General features: G+C 39.2%; 8 protein-coding genes across 8 annotated transcripts; 3 read left to right on the top strand and 5 right to left on the bottom strand.

Annotated features, from left to right (window-relative positions):
• Nucleotides 1–590: 590 nt before the first annotated feature.
• Nucleotides 591–2,415, top strand: PKNH_1235000 (conserved protein, unknown function; the record flags this gene model as incomplete). The annotated part of the gene is made up of 2 exons (XM_002260366.1): nucleotides 591–755; nucleotides 988–2,415. The coding sequence occupies 2 exons, from the start codon at nucleotides 591–593 to the stop codon at nucleotides 2,413–2,415; spliced, it is 1,593 nt and encodes a 530-aa protein (XP_002260402.1).
• Nucleotides 2,416–3,560: 1,145 nt separating this feature from the next.
• On the top strand, nucleotides 3,561–4,230 carry PKNH_1234900 (ribosomal protein S14, mitochondrial, putative; the record flags this gene model as incomplete). The annotated part of the gene is made up of 2 exons (XM_002260365.1): nucleotides 3,561–3,746; nucleotides 4,078–4,230. 2 exons carry the CDS (start codon nucleotides 3,561–3,563, stop codon nucleotides 4,228–4,230), a joined length of 339 nt encoding a protein of 112 aa, XP_002260401.1.
• Nucleotides 4,231–4,643: 413 nt separating this feature from the next.
• Nucleotides 4,644–6,193, bottom strand: PKNH_1234800 (conserved Plasmodium protein, unknown function; the record flags this gene model as incomplete). Its single annotated transcript, XM_039114172.1, has 6 exons — nucleotides 4,644–4,762; nucleotides 5,003–5,150; nucleotides 5,314–5,374; nucleotides 5,508–5,605; nucleotides 5,718–5,786; nucleotides 5,948–6,193. The coding sequence occupies 6 exons, from the start codon at nucleotides 6,191–6,193 to the stop codon at nucleotides 4,644–4,646; spliced, it is 741 nt and encodes a 246-aa protein (XP_038969821.1).
• Nucleotides 6,194–8,112: 1,919 nt separating this feature from the next.
• On the top strand, nucleotides 8,113–8,766 carry PKNH_1234700 (inner membrane complex protein, putative; the record flags this gene model as incomplete). The annotated part of the gene is made up of 2 exons (XM_002260363.1): nucleotides 8,113–8,170; nucleotides 8,384–8,766. The coding sequence occupies 2 exons, from the start codon at nucleotides 8,113–8,115 to the stop codon at nucleotides 8,764–8,766; spliced, it is 441 nt and encodes a 146-aa protein (XP_002260399.1).
• A 387-nt stretch (nucleotides 8,767–9,153) lies between these two features.
• On the bottom strand, nucleotides 9,154–10,070 carry PKNH_1234600 (conserved protein, unknown function; the record flags this gene model as incomplete). The annotated part of the gene is made up of 4 exons (XM_002260362.1): nucleotides 9,154–9,223; nucleotides 9,372–9,447; nucleotides 9,707–9,799; nucleotides 9,950–10,070. The coding sequence occupies 4 exons, from the start codon at nucleotides 10,068–10,070 to the stop codon at nucleotides 9,154–9,156; spliced, it is 360 nt and encodes a 119-aa protein (XP_002260398.1).
• Nucleotides 10,071–11,190: 1,120 nt separating this feature from the next.
• Nucleotides 11,191–12,216, bottom strand: PKNH_1234500 (conserved protein, unknown function; the record flags this gene model as incomplete). The annotated part of the gene is made up of 1 exon (XM_002260361.1): nucleotides 11,191–12,216. One exon carries the CDS (start codon nucleotides 12,214–12,216, stop codon nucleotides 11,191–11,193), a length of 1,026 nt encoding a protein of 341 aa, XP_002260397.1.
• Nucleotides 12,217–13,872: 1,656 nt separating this feature from the next.
• On the bottom strand, nucleotides 13,873–15,054 carry PKNH_1234400 (glutathione peroxidase-like thioredoxin peroxidase, putative; the record flags this gene model as incomplete). The annotated part of the gene is made up of 3 exons (XM_002260360.1): nucleotides 13,873–14,094; nucleotides 14,367–14,537; nucleotides 14,767–15,054. 3 exons carry the CDS (start codon nucleotides 15,052–15,054, stop codon nucleotides 13,873–13,875), a joined length of 681 nt encoding a protein of 226 aa, XP_002260396.1.
• Nucleotides 15,055–17,833: 2,779 nt separating this feature from the next.
• PKNH_1234300 (AP2 domain transcription factor AP2-O4, putative) lies at nucleotides 17,834–19,888 on the bottom strand (the record flags this gene model as incomplete). Its single annotated transcript, XM_002260359.1, has 1 exon — nucleotides 17,834–19,888. One exon carries the CDS (start codon nucleotides 19,886–19,888, stop codon nucleotides 17,834–17,836), a length of 2,055 nt encoding a protein of 684 aa, XP_002260395.1.
• Between the last annotated feature and the right edge of the window lie 1,289 nt (nucleotides 19,889–21,177).

The following is a 21,177-nucleotide window of genomic DNA, read 5'->3' as shown; positions in this document are numbered from 1 at the left end:
TAGGATGAGAAAAAAAAAAAAAAAAAAAAAAAAAAAAAACTACATGGTATACAAGTTTGCTAATAATTTATACCGCACAAAAAAAAAAAAAAAAAAAAAAAAAAAAAAAAAAAAATCCCCTCAAATTAGTGCAGGCGCCAAAGTGTTTTTTTCATGTCCGTATTGTTTTGTATATATGGATTAGCGCTCGCTTATTTTACTTTGGCAAGTCTGCATTTGGAGAATTTACCGATTTGGTCCCTCCTCACATTTGCGTTCTTCTCCTTGGCATTTTCCACCCTCACATGACTTTATATGTTAACGTTTTTGCCTATTTTCTGGGGAATTGCTATTTTTCTTTTCCATTCATTTTTGTGTTAACCATTCTCCGCCAATTCCTTTTCGTCATCGCCAGCTGCGTGAACAAATTTTCGGCGCGGTTTATAGGCCTCTTTCTGTGCGATCGAGCGTATGCTCCTTCTCCTCCCCCCCCCTTAGAAAATAGCGACCTTGTGTGAAGGAGGAATTCACCATGCGCAAGAAACTCGAATGCAGGCTTACCGAAATAGAGTTATAAGTCCAGGACTGTTATTTGAACAGAGGAGCGCAAAATGGACGAGCCACAGGAACCCTTAAAGTTCTCCGACTTCACCCTGTCCAAACATGGCAATAAGAGAATCAGGATAAACAAACCAGATGAAGATGTGAAATATTTGATTTCCCGTTTTACGGACAATCGGGAAATTAGCAAGTTATCTGGCCCAGTGACATTTATCGTAAGGGGAAAGAGCGTGTACGCTGGGGAAAGGGGGGACTCGTGCCCAATATGTGGAAAGTAGAATTCCCTGCGTGAAAGAAACCAACAGAGGGGATCAGCGGGGGTAGCCATTCAACTCAGGCTCTAACCTAGCGCGTGGCTACCCCACAGTACAATTTACATTCCACAGTGCACAGTGCACACTTGACACCTTTTACTTTCTTTCTTTTTTTTCTTTCTCCGTCCACCAGTCCAAAGACCAACATGACGAAAGCCCCAAAGCAAATGACAAAAACAACAATGCCTTTTATTGGCTGTTAAAAAATTCATCGAGTGAAAAGGCAAAATCAAATCACAAGTCTTACATGTCAAAAAAGTGCAACATGGACACAGATGTATTTTTTGTGCTGATAGAAAATGAAGAATATTCAGACATTTACCCCGTGTCCAGTTGGCACGTGTTCGAACCGGATCTGTCGGCAAAAACGTTAAGCAAGTTTAATTTAGATAATAACCCGCAAGAAAAATTAAGAGCAGAACAAAACAACAGAAGGCTAGATGATATAATTGAAAGGTTAAAAAATAAGGAGGAGAATATGAAGGTAAATTCCAAAGTAAGAGAAGAAGGAAATAAAAAAAATAATAAAAAAAAAAAAATTGTAAATTCAGACTCATCTTCTTCATCATCCTATGAAGATGACGATTTAGGATTAAAAAAACAAGAAAAAAAACGCTTAAAAAATTTGTACAAATTAAGAATGAAAGAAAATCAAGATAAAATTGATTATGTCGATTCGGCTCTTTCCATAACTGCCTTGAGAAAAAGTAAAGTCAATTGGGATTACAACAATGATGGGAAAAAAAGTGATGATGAAGACATAAATTTGGACGATTCTGGCAAGGAAGACTTCGATGATGATGACAATAATGATGAAAATGATGATTCGGACAACAACTCAGATATCGACCTTTCACGACTGACCACCTATGGACAGAATATGAAGTCTCTCTTGAAGCAGCAAGTGCATGATGAGGAGGATGACGAATTGAAGCAGTACTCCGATGATGATGAAGAGGAAACCGATGAGGAAGACGAAGACGAAGAGGATGAGGAAGAGGAGTTAGAGGAGGATGATAAAGTTGATGACGGAACAGGAAATATGGCGAAGAAAAACCTAGGCGCCAAAAAAAGAATGTTAAAAATAGAGGCACAAAGGAATGCCAAGAAAGGTGCTGCCCTGAACAAAGCACAAAAGGATAAGCGTCACGTACAAGACGATGATGAAGAGGAGGAAGATGATGAAGACGATGATGATGACGAAGAGGATGAGGAGGAAGACTACCAAGGGGATAAAAAAATTACTCCAAACAAAAAGCAACCACAACAGTATGCCAAAGCAAGCAGTATCAACGAATTCATTAAGGAAAAAATTAAAAACAAAGAATTGCAAATAAAGGAAGAAAACTGTGCCAAAATTTTACTAAAACTGATTGAAAAAAACAATGGGAAAATGGACATCTTGACACTGTTGGATGTTTTAAATATTAAAGAAAAAAACCAGAGCTTCTTAATCGTCCAGAAGTGTATAAAAAATATGTGCAATATTAGCTCACAGACGATTAACAATAAAAAGGTAAAGATGGTATCTGTGAAGCCGAGGTTTGTTCCGAAGAAGTAGCTGTCTCCCCCTTGCGATGTGAGTAACTAACCGATTAAATTTATGGACCGACTTCCGTATGTTTTTATATATGTATGTAGAGGTGCGCGGGCTTCATGTTGCTGTTGTTACATTGGCATGATGACGCGTGTCACCCGTGCAGGTCTTCCCTGCAAATTGCGAAAAAATTTGATAACACGCAATCCTCGTTTTTTTTCGTGGTACGTGATAGTAATAATTTCGTTTGCCAATTTTTTTTTTTTTTTTTTTTTTTTTTTTTTTTGTATCGCTCCAAATGAGTCTTTTTTTTTTTTTTTTCCCAAAAATTGGAGAATAAACCTTTAAGCTTTCCCGTTTTGTGCAGTGCGCAATGGCAGGGAAACCGAATGGAGGCGGGCTTCTCCTATCAGCGTTAAAAAAAGGACAAACCGCCGTCCAGCTGTTAACCCTTCTTCGACCCACTATTTCTGTTCAGCTTATGATTAGTTTTATGGTGAGCTGAAGTTTATCTGTGGCATTCTCTTACGTTGTGTGTTCCTAAGTTGAGAAGTTACTCCACCTCTTGTCAATATTAAGCTGTTCCCACGTGCTCAATATGTTAGTTCGCTTTGTAGGAGGGAGACCCCCACAATGAACTGTACAACCCCACGACAGGTGTACGGAACGGCAGAAGGGGGGAAGTATACCGTTTGCGGGTTTACCCCCTTTTCGAAGGAAGAATCACCATTTTTTATTTATTATTCTGCCGGTTGGAGCATTAAAATGAAGGGTTTATTTGGTCACCCTTGGTAGTTACAACCCTTTTTTTAAATGGGCATCCTTCATTATGGCATCATTTTGGTTTTCACGCAGTGTTCGGCATGTTCCCCCAAGGGTGCCTTCACACATCGTTCCTTCTGCATGAACATTTAAAAAAAAAAAAAAAAAAAAATTCTCTTACGGGGGTCAGAATTTTTAGCCCTTTTGTTATCCTCCCTATTTGTATCCATTTTAAGTTACTCCAGCAAGTAATCACACCTGTGTACAACAGACTTTCATATTTTTTTCTTTTTTCTTTTTTCTTTTTTTTTTTTTTTTTTTTTTTTTTTGCCCATATGAGATAGCATTGCACTGCCACTGGAGCAAGGGAGGAGCAGCGCTTTCCCATCGTCTGATAAGCACCAAACATGGCAGCAAGAAATCCGGGACCATATCTGAACCAAGTGCCACTGGGTTTCCCCAGTTACAACAGGAAAGTGTTTAGAGATATTTTGGCGAGGCGTGCCTTTATGGAGTCTGAAGTCAACACACGGGTTTACAAAAACGTATTTGACAACCTGGGGTTTAAGGGACAAATAAGAGTCAACAACAAGGTAGGTTCGTAGCAGATCAGTAGAAGTTCTGTGGAAGACGTCATGCATAAATCGTGTATAAATCCTGCATAAATCGATATATAAATCGTGTATTTGTCGCACGGGTTTGCAATTAAAATGTCGCTGGACGGGAACAGCACTCCCCTCAGACGAATGTTTTAAAATGGGGGACAAAAAAACACACACACGCAGGGCTCATAATGAATGGCCCACCTTTGTCATAAAATTCACCCCATTTTGTATTTTCATACATTCCTTCTTCTAATTTATCCCTCAAATTTCTTTCCCATGCATTACACCTCTTCTTCCGTACCATCCCCACCCCCCTCAGGTCGGTGTTAACCGGATACGCATGAGGTGTATACAAGGCGGGTACTCTAGAGGTATTTACAAGTTCACGAGGATGGCGAAAATGGCTTTCTTTCAAACGGCAAGAGAAGGTTGGTTAAAGAAGTATGGTTACCGACCTGACCTGTTCAGGTAATAGAGGGGAAGAAAAAGTCACGTCCTCCTCTTTCACGAAGGGGGTTATTATTAGGACAAAGGGCACCTTAAAGAAGGCATATTATTTCACACACAAAAGTTGTTTACACTTATGGGCCATTTTATTTTTGGCAAGAGAGAAGGAGACTTAGCTAGTCAAGCTTTCTCTCTTCGTCCAGTTTTTTCACGGATGGATAAGTGAACTCGCTTTGAACGTACGCACGTTGTCGGCGACGAGTGGAGGATTAACGTAAAAAAAAAAAGAAACACAAAAGAACATATTATGGTATAGCATAGCATTCATTAACACAACACAACGCAATGTATAGTGGTGTAGGGTAACATATTCAAACGAATGGAAGACAGCCACGGCTAGTTCTATTAGGCCAATCGTTACTTCCGTCGCTGGCACGGCTAAATCCCTTGCAGAAAAGATTTTTCATTTTCCCATACCCTGTATCGTCGGTTAAGGTTCCTCACAAATTCGATCAGGCTCGGCCTTGAGAGGAGCGCACAGTGCAGGTCCTCGTTGACTGCGGCGGGGAGAAAGCAGAACATAAAGGAAAATTCGCACCAAAAGGCGGGCGACCACGTGAGGGGAGCTTCACATAAAATAGGCGGAGGAATGAACCCCTCTCGCCTCTCGGCAGCATTTTTTATATAGGTCTTTTTCAAAGTAGCCGAATCGTGCAGTGTGGGGATAAAATTTTCGTGCCTCCCTTTCCCCTAGCACTTTTAACTAAAGGATCCCTTTAAAAGATCGCCTCACTTACATTTCGACGGAAGGGAGTAAAGTATGGAAAGGATGGAGAAGCACATGGAGTCGAAGTAGCACACATCGCGTCCTTCCCCAGTGGAATTGTCGCCACTGCATAGGACCTCTTCCAATATGCTTAAAATTGTCTTCAACCTGGTTATATTCTGCGAAAAAAAAAAAAAAGAAAGCGTGTGTTAATTTAGATTAAATGGGAGAAAATATTATTTGGTATTTTTTTCCACCCTGCATATCCATTCAGCACTTTTTTTTTTTTTTTTTTTTAAATATATCTCCAAACATTATCGTTATTTATTGCGGCGTGCTGACCAAATTGTGGTTATCCAATCCAGCCATTTGGCACTTTTCGTAGTTTTCCCGTCTTAATCTTCTACGAGAAAAAAAAAAAAAAAATTAAGCGTGCGTTAATTCATTTCTTGCAAAGCACACATGCACAGTTTTCATGTCTGCACACGTCTGTTCAGAAGAATGAAGAGATAACCCAAGTGGTCTACTTGGTGTACCTGGTAAGATAAATATAATACAAATAGAAAAACCTATCTTTGTAAATCTTTTTTGTAAAGTTGTTGTAAATCTCTTCATCCACCCAGACGAAGTACTCCTACAAATTGTAATATTGCGAGAAGGGTGTACTCAAAAGATCTAGAAAGGGGGAAGGAGAAAACATTTTCCATAACAAGCTCCCTCGCTACAGTGTAAAAGAGTAGACGTACCAAAATTGCCTTCAACTCGTTTACTACTCCAAAGTAGGGTTCATATTCAATCGAGTCAAATAGGTAAACCTGAAAAGATAGAGAAAGGGAGATAGACAAACATAATGGGTTTAAGAACATACAATACGGAGGAGGGGCAAAAGAAAATAGAGCACTTATATGTTCGCACATGTAGGTGAGCCTCTCATTGGGGGCTGCATAAGCGGTGTCCCATTTGAATGCATTTTAACATTTTTCATGTAATCGATAATTTCAGCTCCAAAAAGGATATTCCCCTCCAGTGTGTTAAAGGCGTAGGGGTAAGACCCATAACTGCTGAAGGGGTGTGCCTCCCCCACTAGGTGAATGAAAGGACAATTTAAAACAGTTTTCAAAAAAAGCAGTTGGACGGTTAAGTAGTCTATAAAAATTTCACCAACACCTCCTATAGAACAATGGTGGTAATGAACGATCAACTTTTGTGGAATTTGAACCATCCTTCTTCTTTTCTACTTAGCGTATCTACTTTTTTCTTTTTTCTCTCAAATATTTTCCACGCTTTAAGATGTTCACCGTGAAAAAAAAGTTAACACATCATGTCACAGTAACCACACTCCTTTTTTCTTTAATACTTCAAAGGGTTGGGTTCTCAAAAAAACTCGCGACGCATCAAATAAGCGTACATTTTTCTGAACATGCTTTTAAGCCCACGTGAGGGAAGAAATACAATAGCACAGGGAATGCAATATTACAGCTTATCTTTCTCTTGTTTAACCATCCACAGATACCTATTTAGTGTATCTTTTATCACACTCTGTTTTCACCTTTCTCCAATGGGGGCAGTTTACTTATGCCCCTTCTTCAAAAATGCGACAGAAGAAGTTGGGAACGTACACTGGGATGAAACTTTATCTAAAAGAGGGACTCAACCAGATGACAGAGAGGCGAAAAAAAAAATCACAAAGTGCTATATACCAATAAATAAAAAAAGGATAAATTTTGAAAACTTTTATGTCACATTTTTAGAGAAAAAAAAAAAAAACTCGAGTTTTAAACATCACCCTGCCAGGAATACCGCCCCACTTTTCCAATAGTTCCCAATGCAACACATTTCTAGCCCCCCCCCAAAATTACCCCTAATTGGTAAAAAAGTTCGAAAGGCATTTACCAAATGGGTACAATAAAAGCGATATATGTATAAGTTCCAGGGCTTCGTTTTTATATGTACTCCTCCAATTATTCATTTGTGATGTGAAAAAGCGTTTAGGAAGTTTTCGTTGTACGGCCGCGTGGATACAAAATTGTGAACTCGAAATCAGCCAACTGCGGGTGGAGTCACCCAAATGTTTAAATGTCTCTGCTTTACCTATCTACAAGTGTTTCTAATTTTGGTAGGAGGACAATTTTCCTCCTGATTTTAAATTCGTATAACAGAATAAATGTGAAAGGGGTAGACATGAACATATGAGCTGTGTCACCATCATGCTACTATTTAACCAACATTAATACATATTAGCCGGGGGGCTCTTCTATTTAGTTACAACCCATTTAGGAGTAAGCTGATTGCCCCCTTTTTTTTTTTTTTTTTTCACCACAATTGTGTACCTTCATTTCCCCAACTTTTTACCTACTAAGATAGAGAATAGGAAATATTCACCACGTCTAGCGCACGTAAGCGAATTTATCCAAAGTGTCTTTTTAAATTATCCTAGTGTGTAGCGAATAGGTAGAATATGCTCTTGAGACATAAAATGATGCCCCCCTTGGGTTTTAGTAGCTACCGCCTTGTCACACACACAAGAGGAAGTTAAAAAAAAAAAAAAAAAAAAAAAAAAACTATTTGTTGGCTTCTTTACAAACAGGCAAGCTGAAAAAAAAAAAAAATTAAGTGGCGTTACAAATTTCTTCTTGGCTGTTTATACCCCGTGCACATGCCACATGTTCCATTTTGGCTGTTTGAAAAAAAAAAAAAAAAAAAGTTAAAGCAGCAAAATAGCTAGAAAAAAATATGAACGTTCAGGTAAACCCATTCGTCATGTTCAAACCCCACTATTACGAATGTGTCTATTATTTCAAGTCGATGCGAACAATAGATCAAAAAATGCAACCCTACATTTTGCAAAATATATGTTGTTTTAAGTTGTTATTTTTCGGAAATCTCTAATTTTTGCTCTGCGAACATAACTACGTGGTTGCATGTACATCTGCTTTGAAGTGTTATTTTTAATTCCCAGGTAGAGGATTTTCCCTTTATTTTGGCTTTCTACCTCTGTGGAATGAAGAAGCGTACCCCTTATGCTCTCCCACCTGTAGAACAACAATAAGAACAAAGCAGCAGGAACCATCGTAGGATAACGAAAGAACTGCCCCTTCCCAATTCCGCACTCCCATTTTTATCACATTTTCGACCGTCAAGATGAACCTGTTCAGGAAGTCTATATGCTCAGCTTGTAATTCTTGCAAATGTTGTTGTGGTAAGGATAGCATTTTAGCAGACGAGGAAGTGTCCTGACGCCTCTTTTCACAACCCATCTGTGTGCGTTTCCATCTGTATTTATTATTGTACAGTTTCTGTGCTTGCATGTATATATATGTGATCGCGCGGCCGCCTCTTGCCTTGAGTGCCCGGCTGAACACCCAACTCCGCCGTGTGTGCATACCCTCTACCCACTTTAATTTTCCATCAGAAAAGGAAGGAATAAAAATCACCGAGAGAACTTACACGTACAACGAACTGGACGTACTTTGCAGTAAGGAGGAACCTATCACTTTCCCCTGTATACCAACGGAACGCATCGTATTAAATTCCTTCGATAATCCTCCTCTGTATTACCATCAGATAGATAGTGAGTTTTACGCAAAGGATATTTTGTACGACGTTCCCCTCATAAGTTACGCACAGGGTCCATATTACGAAAAAATGCCTGACTTAAAAGATAATCAGAAGTATCAATTGCCGACCATCAGTTATGTATCCGATCCGGTGTACCTTCGACGGAGGCAGAAGTGCGCCCTATCCGATATCACAAAATCAATTTGTTGTGACTCTTGCGAATGCAAGTGCAGCTAGGCATATGTGCATTTACACATTCTTTTGCAAAAGGTAGCAGAAGGGGGGGGGTTTCCCTTTGCACATCTGAATTAGGTTAACACGTCCTGTCTACCACACCGTTTACTATTATTTCATTTTACCATTATTTTGCTTGTTGATTTTTTTGCTTATTTTTTCCCCCGACAACCTCGACAACCTCGACAACCTCGACAACCTCGAGCCACTCGCACAATAAACAATAAACAAATTGATGAGTTACAAAATAATTAACAACAAAAAAAAAAAACAAAAAAAAACTAACAAGTGCTCGACAACACACGGACGGGAAGATCCACATGTGGGAAGGACTACCCATTCGGGAGGTGCGACCCACCATGCAACTGATATCTTCTTCTGTTCACCACATCAGGCATTATTGAGAAGTTGTCCCCGCTTCAGTTCATATCCACAGCCTGCTACATCGAAATATTTTACTCTGCTCAAAAGGGAAAAAATGAAAAAAAAGAAGGGGAAAAAATATATAAGAGAATAATGGATATACAGAAAGGGGACGAAAGGACTACAAAAAATGCGCCTTCTTATAAACTTGTATTTTTGTGAATTCGTATTCTTGTGAGGTATACTTGACAGAGACATGCTTGATAAAATCGCAGCTCGTGCAGATCACTTTCCCGTAGGTGTCTCCAACCCATCCACATCCTATTGCGAAAGGGGGGCAACCACCGCCCCCGTATCAAAGTAGGGGGGAGGGGGTGAATATATACACACTTACACATGTACATACGTATACGCATGCATATGTATACTACTGGGGATACTACACACCAAGCACCCTATCCCGAGGAAACCCATTATTACGAGCATCCACTTCGAATGTCTGAAGGCATGTGTGCAGGCATGTGTGGAGCCCACTGGGTGCGTCAAATGCAAAAGTGCACTAGTGAAGGTTCAGACATACCTGTGCTTGAATTGCTGCAGTCGCAGAGTCTGCAATATACGTCGTCACCGTGATCATTCCCCCTCATTGTTCCGTGGAAATTATTTTCGCAGCCTGAAAGAAGGTAAAGAGAAATGGTAGCAACAATGGCGATGAAGGAAGTGGCGCCATGATCAGTGGCAACGACAGGGATTGCGGTAATAACAGGCTCAACGGTGACAACATCGTAATGCAACCGCAAAGGTGGAAACTCCTCTGGGTGACCATCTTGGATAGGGTGGCAGCATCTCCCGCACAGGTCTGTTGTGCACATGTGACACACTCCTACATCGCGATTTGTAGCGCAGAACAGGGCGATGAGCATGAACAGAAGCATTCGCCTCATTTGTGCCGTAAATTTTTGGGGGGTCAAATTAAACTTGGGAAGCGTTTTGTTAAAACGGGGACGAGGAAAAAGGGCCACTCTTAGGAGGAGTACACACCCAAATTAGCAGATCAATATATATATATATGTGTTAGTGTTTATATATGAGCAACTGCATTGTGTGTACTTTAGCGAGGGATATGTTTGCAAGGGCATATAGGAATATAAAATACATACAGATAATAGAACAACTGTCTTTTCGAAAAAGAACGGAAAATATATATTTGCCCACACTTTGTGTATACCCACTTTTGCAAAGAATTTAAATAGCCTTGAATTTTCTTTTTCCCGACATTGCATAATAAAAGTGTATATGCACATTAATATGGATCCGCGAGTTAGTCGTTCTGCCCATTTTTTCTTCTGAGCAAATGCTACGCCTTTTTTTTTTTTTTTTTTTTTTTTTTTTTTTTTTTGCAAAATGCCTCCACTTGAACTATGTAGAGCGCATGATTATTCCTTACTAAATGGGTAATGCAAGAACTACGGGGGGAATATTACGAAGTGCTGATAAGAATTTCATACTTGAAGTGTAGGTCAAATGTTGTAGAAAAAATGTGGAGCATACCATCTCGTCCGACGGGAAAGTAGCAGTGCAGAGGATCACCAGTAACGTAATAGGAAAGTAGGAGGTTGCTGGTATAATTGTGCACACTGCGCAATATGCAATTTAAAGTACAGACAGGGTAAAGTTTCCACCTCTCATCAAATATTCCTCTATGCACGCTAACGTACATATCATATGTCTTTTGTTTTTCACAGAGTAGTGAATAATTTTTACATATCAGAAGTTTCATTTAAAAAGGGTGAAATGAGAAAGAGAAAAAATTCACATGAACGGCGAGATGCCATCGAGGGGGAGGGGCATGTTGTTCCTGTCCCCGAATTAGACCTGCGCATATAAGTCACATAGCATGGGAAAAATTACACATGGTAACCATATAAACGCAAAGAGGGATAAGTCATTACAGAAGCGTCGCAATGGGGGTTATAAGAGCTGAATCACGGGACTCCTACCTTGGATTCTGTGGGGGGAATTGAAAGGGGAATATTCCTCCATTTCTGCGTTGTGGGTACCACGTCAGAGGTAGGCGCGCCCACGGGTAAGGTTCCAGTACTTAACAAATTTCTCCAACAAATCCGCTTTTACGTTGACAAGGGTTCCACCGGTTGGTTTCATGAGACCCATGAGGCTCCTCAAGTAGTGGACGAGTTCATCACAATTGGAGAAATCAAGCTCACGCAACGATTCGGCAATATCCTTTTCGTTCAGCCACACAATCTTAATTTTATTATATATATTAAAGCAGAGAAGGATAATATGGAGGACGGGATTAAAAACAGTGTGCGGAGAAGTGTAAAAGTTACTCCACTTTTTGTTAAGTATATTTGTTTCGTAAATAAAGGCGATCAAATTGCATTTGTTCTTCAGGACATATTCTGAGTGCGTAAAAATTTCGTTCTTCCAAAGGAGAATACAGGAACCGTTACTTTTCATGCCCTCTGGAAATATGACAACTGATTTTATTTTTTTATTCTTCGCGAAGACATGTACTTGTTCTAGATTCTTAAATTCTCCTTTCTTGTTGGGAACGGAAAATTGTAGAGATAACTTTATTAAGTCAAAGAAAAAAACGGGGGATAGACTTCCATTTTTGTTAATAGTAACAAAGAGTGGATTGAGCCGGTATGCTAAATATAAAATATCCACGAAGGAGGTAAAGTTTGACAGATATATGTGGCCATAGTCATCATAAGTAAAGGGAATTTTCTTCTTCGTGCATTTTATTTTAACTCTCTTGTGGCTAGCATATTCTTCATCCATGTAAAAGAAGCCCAAATAAAATAGCAGTAGTCTACAATAAATGCATTGTATTATTTGATAGAAAAAATCTTTAACGCACTGGAATATGAGCAGGTTCACTAGGCTGTTTAGGAATATCATAAAAATCAACGTCAGGGAGAGGAAACAGAAGCGAAACACCACCAATGGGAAGAGGAGAAATTTGAGTAGCTTCTCGTGGATACTCAATTTGTTGTTTACCCATGGGGGCAAAAATGGATTTATTCCTGTGGCTGCGTCTGCGAACTCACGGTACTTTTCCATTTTTCCATATTTTTTTTTTTTGTTCTTTTCGATATCATCCGGGGTATGTTTCCATACCTCCAGCTTCTTCTTTCCGTTTCGCTGGTCGTCTGCACGCCTTCTATCCTCTTCTCTTGCCCATTTCTTTGGACCCTCCCAGAGTGGGACTCAGCTGCGGAAATACAAGTCGTACCATGCGCGGTTCTGGTGTCCAAAGGTTTGGAACTCACAGGTGAGCCTCTGCACCACAGCGGCACCCAAAGATTATGTTTTTTAATGAAGTGGGAATGGCAATCCTCCTCAGGAATGAACCCACAGGTAGAAACATTTAGGAAGATGTATTTTGCCGGAGCCCAAAATAGGAAGGTGTCCTTCTTTTCCTTTATGCTTTTTATTTCACCCTTTTAGTATAGCTTCCCTCAAACGTCAACTTTTATTTCCACCTTAGAATTCTGCGAGCATACTTCAGTGCGCATGGGTCTCTTACATAATACATAATTCCCCATGAAATTTTTCGTACGTGGCGCGATTTTATTCCTCCTGTGTATTTTGTACAAATCACCTTAATGCTTTTCCGCCAATTCCGTCCCACATACAAATACGCATGTACCTTGTGCTGGTGCATGAAAATAATAATGCCTGTACATGAGGACTATAACGCGTAAGTTTTTTTTTTTTTTTATTTTTATATATTTAATTTTTTTTTTATTTTTTTTATCATTTTATTTTTGCGAATAATTGTCCTTGTGCAGAAAGGGGGAGGTATTTTTTGTTCGTTCGTTCCTTTTTTTTTTTTTTTTTTTTTTAAAAGAATATATAATAATCTTTCATTTCGAAATGGGGAGCGGGTTGGTGGTAAAGAGCAAAAAACAGAGGGTGTATATGTCGCCATCCCGACATGGGGTTACGGGCAAATCTGATTAGGAGCCTAGTTAAACAACCCACTGGATTAGAACCTCCAGAAAAGTATCACAATACACAGAAAGCAGCGCACAGGGGTGTAACGTGTAAGCCAAGGAGAAAAACGCATTTTTTTTTTTTCTTTTTTTTTACAGCCCAATGCAGTAACCACTGTATTTATTTTGTTCTTTTCACTATGATTAAGGAAAGGTAACGAATCTGCATGCGCTTAGAACTGCATGAAATTTCCGCACGCATGTGCCAAGTTCAACTATGTATGCTTTATATCTATACATTTATGCTGGAAGTTCCAATTTTTGCGGTTACCATTCTTTGTTTGCTTAACCCAACGTGGGATCAAATACACACACATGTACAACCATTTTTGACGAAAAAAAGAAAAAAAAGAAGCACGTGGCAGGGTAAAGCAAACGAATAGCAAAAAAAAAAAAAAAAAAAAATGATTTCATTTCTAATAAGAAAACATCATATAATCGCTTGCAAACAGCTTAATTATGTTTCCTGGGAAAATTAGTTCCTTTTCCATCTATAAGGGGAATTCTCCCCCTTCTCTGCGGTACATTCAACGTTTGGATGTACCATGCTAAGGGTGAGGGGAAAGGTAAACTGCTCTTTTTTCAAAGCGCATTTGAAAATGTCGCTTATATGTATACAATAGATAGTCGTGGTTGTGGTAGTTTGGGGGGGAGAGTACACACTGGTAAGGGGAAATAGTAACTTACCTTTTCCCACTGAGGGAGTGGAAAAGTACCACCATCACGAGGACGAGGTGGAGGATAAAGAGGACTCTATTTGTCCATCTTGATTTACACTTAACTCTGTTTTTGTTTTTTTTTCCAGTAAATCAGTTATGTTCTTCTCAATTTCAAGGGGATATGTTCTTGGGGAAAAATAGCTGACTACGTTTCCGCTTCTATTAACTAAAAATTTTCCAAAGTTCCAGCCGATGTTTTCTAGTTGTCCATTCTTGTCGTGCATCTAGTATGGGGGAGGTGAATAAAAAAAAAAAAAAGGAAATAGGCAAATAGAAGTAGGTGTACGTGCAAGTTCGAATCAAAGTACACATTGCATTTGTTATGTGAACCATCTGACAGTGCCCCATTTTTCCTCTCAGTTCGGGTGAAAGAATATATGTGCAACACGGGCGTGTGAAGCATTTCACGTTTGCCCTACATAACGAATACGATCATCCTTAGGGTAGAAAACATCACACAACTGTGGAACGCACATATTTAGTAAAAAGCACCTACCGAGTCGCAGTTGGCCTTCAGAAATTTAAACAGCTCATGAGTGTTTTCTCCATTGACTTCAATAGGGGCGAAGAAGTTATATTTGATTTTGTTTTTATCATTAAATGAGGAAATGTCGCACGTGTTGGGGAACTCTTGGTTTAGGAACTGGCTAGTCGGGAAGGCCAAAATCTGAAAAAAAAAAAAAAAAAGAAAAAAAAAAAGGTGAGAGGAGGGGATGGCGGACAGGGATACATGACGAAGCAGACAACAACAATGCGAGAAGGAGCGTCAAAAATGGGTGCACATTCCTATAGTGAGCATCTGCTAATCATATAATTGCGGCAGCATTTAAGAGAGGAGAGTGAAGGTTTGAGGGCACGTGAAGTTGCCCCCTTCTATATTTCGTCCAATGGCGAACCTCTAATCCCTGCTCGTTCAATCGATCGTGCAGCTGGTTAAGCTGATCCACATGCTTTCGCGTTAAGCCACACTTGGAAGCCGAGTTAACAATCAGCAAGACCTTGTTTTTGTATGTAGACATTGGCACAGTTGTTCCATCCAGCTTCTTCACATGATAGTCATAAATGGAGGGACGCAATTCCTCCTTCGAAACAGTTATTTTTTTGAAGAAGCTAAACATGTTGGCATGGTTTCTTTGTAAAATTAGCAGTACAAAGAGTAGCGCTAAAAATAAGAAGAACTTCATCATGGAAAGGGAAATTCACGAAAATGCTTATTTTGCTTCTTTGTACAGCCGATTATTCGTGCAACGTACAAGAGTAATTCTTGTTCTGCGCTTTCCTTTTTTTTTTTTTCAGGCGTTAGAGGGGGGAAGAAAGGAAAACGCCTTCTTACATGGAGTTACTTTGCTCGATTTATGATGTTCCGCTTTACAGCTATTTTTTTTCTTTACTGCTGCTATATTGCGAATTTTTTTTTTTTTTTTTTTTTTTTTTTTTTTTTCTTGACTTGTTCATGCAAATTTTCGCAACGTAGGTAAACGGAAAAAAAAAACTTTTCACAGGCGTGCACGAACTCTGCCGGGGATTTACTCGCTCTACGCAGAATGCGTCATTCTATACATAGTAGTTCCCTTTTCTGTTCTCTCCACACAATTAGTACATGCAGCGTTGAAATAGAAGTTCAGGGAATATATCGCCAATGTCGCGATGTAAAAATGGTGGGCAGACTAAGGAGTGAAAAAACAAATTGCAAATTCAGGCGCAAAACGGGGAAGCTACATAACATATTGCTATTTTGCAAATAAGCAACATCCATTGGGGTTTTTTTCCCAAGAGGGCTGAGCTCCATTCGTTCTACGTGCTTAATTATCCTATCAAAACGATTTTTTTTTTTTTCTACCCCCTTTTTTTTCGTAAGCAGAGCGCGGTTATTTTTTTTTTTGCCCCACAAGGGGGATAAGAAGAACGATCAAACGAGCCCCTACACGCGGAGGCCACCAATTTTTGGATGCATTACAATGAGAAAATTGTAAACAAAAATTAAGTTTACTTGAGATGTGAATTTAATTAAGTTCGCCCTCTATTTCTTCTTCCGATACCGTCCCATTGAGTACACATTGCTTAACATCCATATCAAATTGGTCATACACTTTTTAGGATGGTAATTTATCGGTGGAGTCTGATGTTGGTGCCATTTTTCCCCTATACCTTCTTTCTCATTCCCCTTAAAAAACTTTCTTTCTTTTCTCCCCTTTGAAAACCTTCCTTTTCTTTTCCTCAAAGGAAAAAATAAAAAAAAAGATTTTCAACTTCTTCCTCCCTTAATAAGTTAAGTACCTGGCCATATTGTTGTTGTTCAGGAAAAACCGAGGAAAGAACCTTTCCTTCTTACATTCTTTCCCCGTTTAAGAAACCTTCCTTTTCCTTCCCTTCTTATATTATTGTTTCTTGGCAATGAAAAAAGAAAGGAACGAAGTATTAATATTAATTCTGTAGTCATGTTCATTATTTTTATTTTTTATAATATGTACAAATTGTAGAGGACAACGAGCAATTCACAAACAGAGAACAAACGAACATGGCGGCAGCATCAGTACCCAGTGGTGGATTGTTTGCAGCATGGCTCGAGAAGTTGAAGAATGATGGAACATTCAATGGTGGTTCGACTGGTCAGGACATTATGATAAGTTCATATATATGTATAATGAAAATTTGATGAAAAGGAAGAAATTGAAATGAAAAAACAAAATAGAGAAAGGAAATTCAGATTCCGGGTTTAGGAGGAAGGTTGTAGGGGTGTCAGAATAAGGTTGGAGGGTGTTAGATGTAAGGTTGCAGAGTGTAGGAGTAAGGTTTTAGGAGTATTAGAATAAGGTTTTAAGGGTATTAGAATAAGGTTTTAAGGGTATTAGAATAAGGTTTTAAGGGTATTAGAATAAGGTTTTATGGGTATTGGAGTGAAGTTCCGGGGTTAGCTTTAGTTGCTTTAAGGGGGGGGAGAGAAGGAAAAACTCCCCGCAGACCAACCAAACAGGAAACTACACAAACCTGATAATGGGAATTGGAAAGCAGGGGGAACGGACAAGGAAAAAGAAGGCAATGAAAATAAGAAAGGTGGATTAAGCGCTGAGGTGCGTGGCATTTAGCATTTTTAGGATGTGTATATAAGATTTTGCATTTTTTAGGGGTGTATGTGCAAGTTTTCGCACTTAGGTTGCGGGATTTAATATTTTTACGGTGTATATGTGTAAGATTTCGCATTTAGGTTTGCGGGATTTAATATTTTACGGTGTATATGTGTAGGATTTCGTATTTAGGTTGCGGGATTTATAATATTTTACGGTGTATATGTGTAAGATTTCGCATTTTTAGGTTGCGGGATGTAATATTTTACGGTGTATATGTGTAGGATTTCGTATTTAGGTTGCGGGATTTAATATTTTATGGTGTATGTGTAAGATTTCGCATTTTTAGGTTGCGGGATTTATAATATTTTACGGTGTATATGTGTAAGATTTCGTATTTAGGTTGCGGGATATAATATTTTAAGGTGTATGCGTAGGATTTTGGATTTAGGTTTATGATTTCGGAATACAAGAACAAGAATGTAGCCTCCCATTTAGCTTACTATGGCAGGGAATTTTTTTTTTTTATTGGAAATGAAAAAAAAAGAATGTTGGATGAAAAAGAAGGAAGCAAAAGAAAAAAGAGAAGAAAAAAGAAAGAAAAAGATCAAAGAGAATGTAAAAGAATAAAAGGTATAAAAATAATGAAAGAAAAAGTAAAAAAAGAATACATAGCACTTCAATGGCTTAACTGATTTGAAAAAACATCAGCCTGAAACTCGTAACTATTCGCCAAATCGTTCATAGGTATGTACCACTTACGAATGGAACTACACACGTTTTATTCTGGGTATAGGCCCTGGTGTTTGCTCCATATATGGAGAAGAGTGTCTGTGAGTGTGTATACATCTCTATGTCACTTCCATACACACAAGACCCAGGTAAGAAAAAAGGGGCCTCATCTTATTACTCCTCCTTCCGAATTTTCCTTAATATATTTACTCGCTAATGTAGCAATGGCACTATAGTTCATGTCTGTGATATTTTCCGTTTCCTCAATTTGAGATAAAATGGAATTGACTTGTTGCACAGAGGATGATCTGATGATTCTGGAAATGATGGCCAGATTTTTAGCTTTGATTATTCCATGCTCTGATATTTTAAAAGGAACTTTGAATTGTTTCTTCTGTTGCGTTTCCCACCAATTGGCTACATAGGAACCTTGATAAAAATACACGCCAGTGGGTAAATTTTCTGAATTCCTATAGGATGGTTTTACTTTTTTCCTTTCGACACTTGTTCTTCTGATCGATATTCGTTTCGATTTTTGTTCGTTCTCCTTGCTTGGAGAGTTATTGCTCAGTGAGGGGAGTTGGTCGGGAGGACTGATTAGTTGGTCCAATTGGTGAGTTGGTTTAGTTGGCCGATTATTTGCTTGGTCCATTTGTTCAGTTGGTTGGTTTCGTTGGTCCGGTCTTCCGGTTAACTGATCCGTCTGATCTCCTAGCTGTTCCATTGGGACGTTAACCTGGTGGGTTAACCCGCCTGTTACGCCCTTTGGGGATTGTCCATTGTGAAGAGGAACGTTCGCAGCTCCTCTCCCGTTGGGTATGACCTTTCCGTTTGTCACGCCCCTTCCGTTTGACATGTTTCTTCCGTTGGGCAACACCTTATTGGGTGCAACCATCCCAGTTGGAGTTCCTATTCCGTCTGGAGGGGCCTTCCTACTTAGAGGTCCTCCTCCCCGTGGCATGCCCCCCACACCCGGTTTCAGCAAATCGTGAAAGAGTTTTTCACTTTTTTGCGTGGTCTTAATAACTTGGAGCATTTCGTCCTTCTGTTCGTTCGTTAAGCTGTCGTAGCATTTTAAGGCGTTGTGCAGTTTATTAATACGAAGATTTCTAGAAAGGATGGCTAAAATCATACCCTTTTCAATCCCGAATTCGGCTATCTTGTATGGTACTTTAATTTGTTTTTTTGTTTTATGATCAATCCAGTTGGCAATAAAGGATCGGGAAACTCTACTGTAAAAAACACCGGTGGGTAGATATTTGTACTTAATCATTGCGTCATTCTGTTCCGACTGAGGTTCGCAGGAGGGGTTATCACTTGGGTTCTTCCTCGTGATTCCATTTCTCCCTACTGCATTCCGCCCCTTGGTACTCCTGGCTTTGCTATCGTGAGCTCCCACACTGTAATAATTATCGGCAGAATGAGCATTAACGCGGCCACTTGCAAACTGGTTACTGTAGGAAGAGTAGTTGCTCCTGGTACCACCATTGAGACTGTAATAGTTTCCCACTTTGGATCTATTTCTATAATTTCTTTTTTCTAAATAATTCAATTTTTCGAACATTCCATCTTTTTCGCAAATAGCTGTGCTCTTCTCTGAATGGTGCGCCCTTCCTCTAGTCACCATGTTGCTTCGGTTGCTGGGCCCATTTGCTTGGTTGTTGTTGTTATTGCTAGTTATGCTGCTTTTGTTGTTGTTGCTCATGTCTGTAACGTTGGTTTTGTTATAGTTGTGGTTTCCATTCACATCGCCGTTACTGTTACTACTACCGTTATTGTCAACGTTACCATCACCACTACCATCACCGCTACCAACAGGGGTACACCTACTTTGTTTCCCCTGTTTATCAGTCCTCCCAAAAGTACTTCCATCTTTTTGGTCAACGTATCCAAAGGCTAATTGACAAAAGTAACTGTTATCTACGGTTTTCAACTTCTTCCAGTTTTCATAATTTCTTTCGTCCTGATTGATTATTTCGCTCAAAGTGTTCCCTCTCCATTTTTTCGCATACGGAAGATATCTATTCCCCTGGAAGACGCTTCCGTAAAGAATGGAAATGACCCTTTCCTTTTCCCTCCTACTGTTTGCGATGCTCCTTCTTATTTCTTCCTTTGTGCATCCAAGACTTTTTCTAATTATTTTCTGCCATACCTTGCGGCATTTGCTACTTTTCTTCTGTTTCTTCACATATTTTATTTCGTTTTCGTCAACATAATTCATCTTCTTCTTTTTTCTTGCGTGCCCTTTTCGAGGGGAAGGTGTAGCTAACCAGTAGTTCTTACAGTGATGATAATCCCGTCCTCGGTGTGTCCATATGGGGGTCTTTTAAACCCTTTTTCCCTGCACCTATATTGGGGCAGTTCTTAACTTTGGAGAGATCCTCCACGTTCGGAAATGTTCCTTCTCTTCTGGGGACAATTACTTCCTTGTGAAGGTAATGTTCCTGTCCTCCTTCGGGAGGACGTTATATTTTTTTCCTTCCACAAGGGGGGGGATTCTGTTCCCCCCTTAGGAAGGTGATGTTCCTATACCGTCCCTTTTGTGAAGGTTGTCCTTTCTTTCCTTCAAAAAAAAATACCTTCTCCTTCCTTAGTAAGGTAATGGTCCTGTCCTACCCTTCGGAAGGTTGTTCTCTTTGGGACTCCTTTTCCTTTTGGAAGCTCCCTACCCCCCCTTTTTTTTTTGCGCGATTTTCACGTCACACAACACACTGGAAAATGTACCTTCTTCCCTTTCTTCCTGTTCCTATTCGTCCTCATTTGATGGGAGCCCCCTTTGCAAACATTTCGTAAAGAGGTGTCCCCCCCAGGGCTCGGCGAAAAAAAAAAAAAAAAAAAAAAAAAAAAAAAAAGATATAACAATGGAAAACGCGCAAAGGCAATAAAAAAAAAGAACAATTGGCACACATTACCAATAAGCTTTCACACAAAATTGTTGCAAAAAAAAAAAAAAATGGGCATAAAAAAATAGAGGAAACAAGTGTTGGAAAAAAAAAAAAAAATGGTGATGAAATTTGTGTTGAATAGGGGGTTTATGCATTTTTGAGTAGTGCTGTTCACAAATATGATGTCGCCCCCCTCCCCCAAAAATGGGCCCAAAAAATTGGCAAAAAAAGGAAAAAAGAAAAAAAGAGATCCAGCGGGCGTAGAAAATATATTTTTTTGTATTGATAGAAGAAAAAGTAACAGAACAAATGGCAGAGCTACGAAGCATGCGAAAGAGGACTGAAAAATTATATAGCTTTTCCTTTACGCGCTTTGCAGATATTTGTCCATTTGCAACATTTGTAAATTTGCCGATTTGTAGATATATATGTACACATATGTATACGTATGACACAGGTACAACAGGGAACAGATCTGATAAGAAGAAAAAGAGGAAAAAAAAAAAGAAAAGAAAGAAAGTAAAACAAAAGAGAGAAAAAAAAAAAAAAAAAAAAAAAAACGTGCTCATGCACAGGTACATATATATTGTGGTAGAAGAAATGATAACACTATTTATAAGCACAG

This window comes from Plasmodium knowlesi, assembly GCF_000006355.2.
Source record: "Plasmodium knowlesi strain H genome assembly, chromosome: 12".
Lineage (NCBI taxonomy): Eukaryota > Apicomplexa > Aconoidasida > Haemosporida > Plasmodiidae > Plasmodium > Plasmodium knowlesi.
Note: the sequence above shows the minus strand (reverse complement) of the source record. Positions and strands in the feature narration are given on the sequence as shown.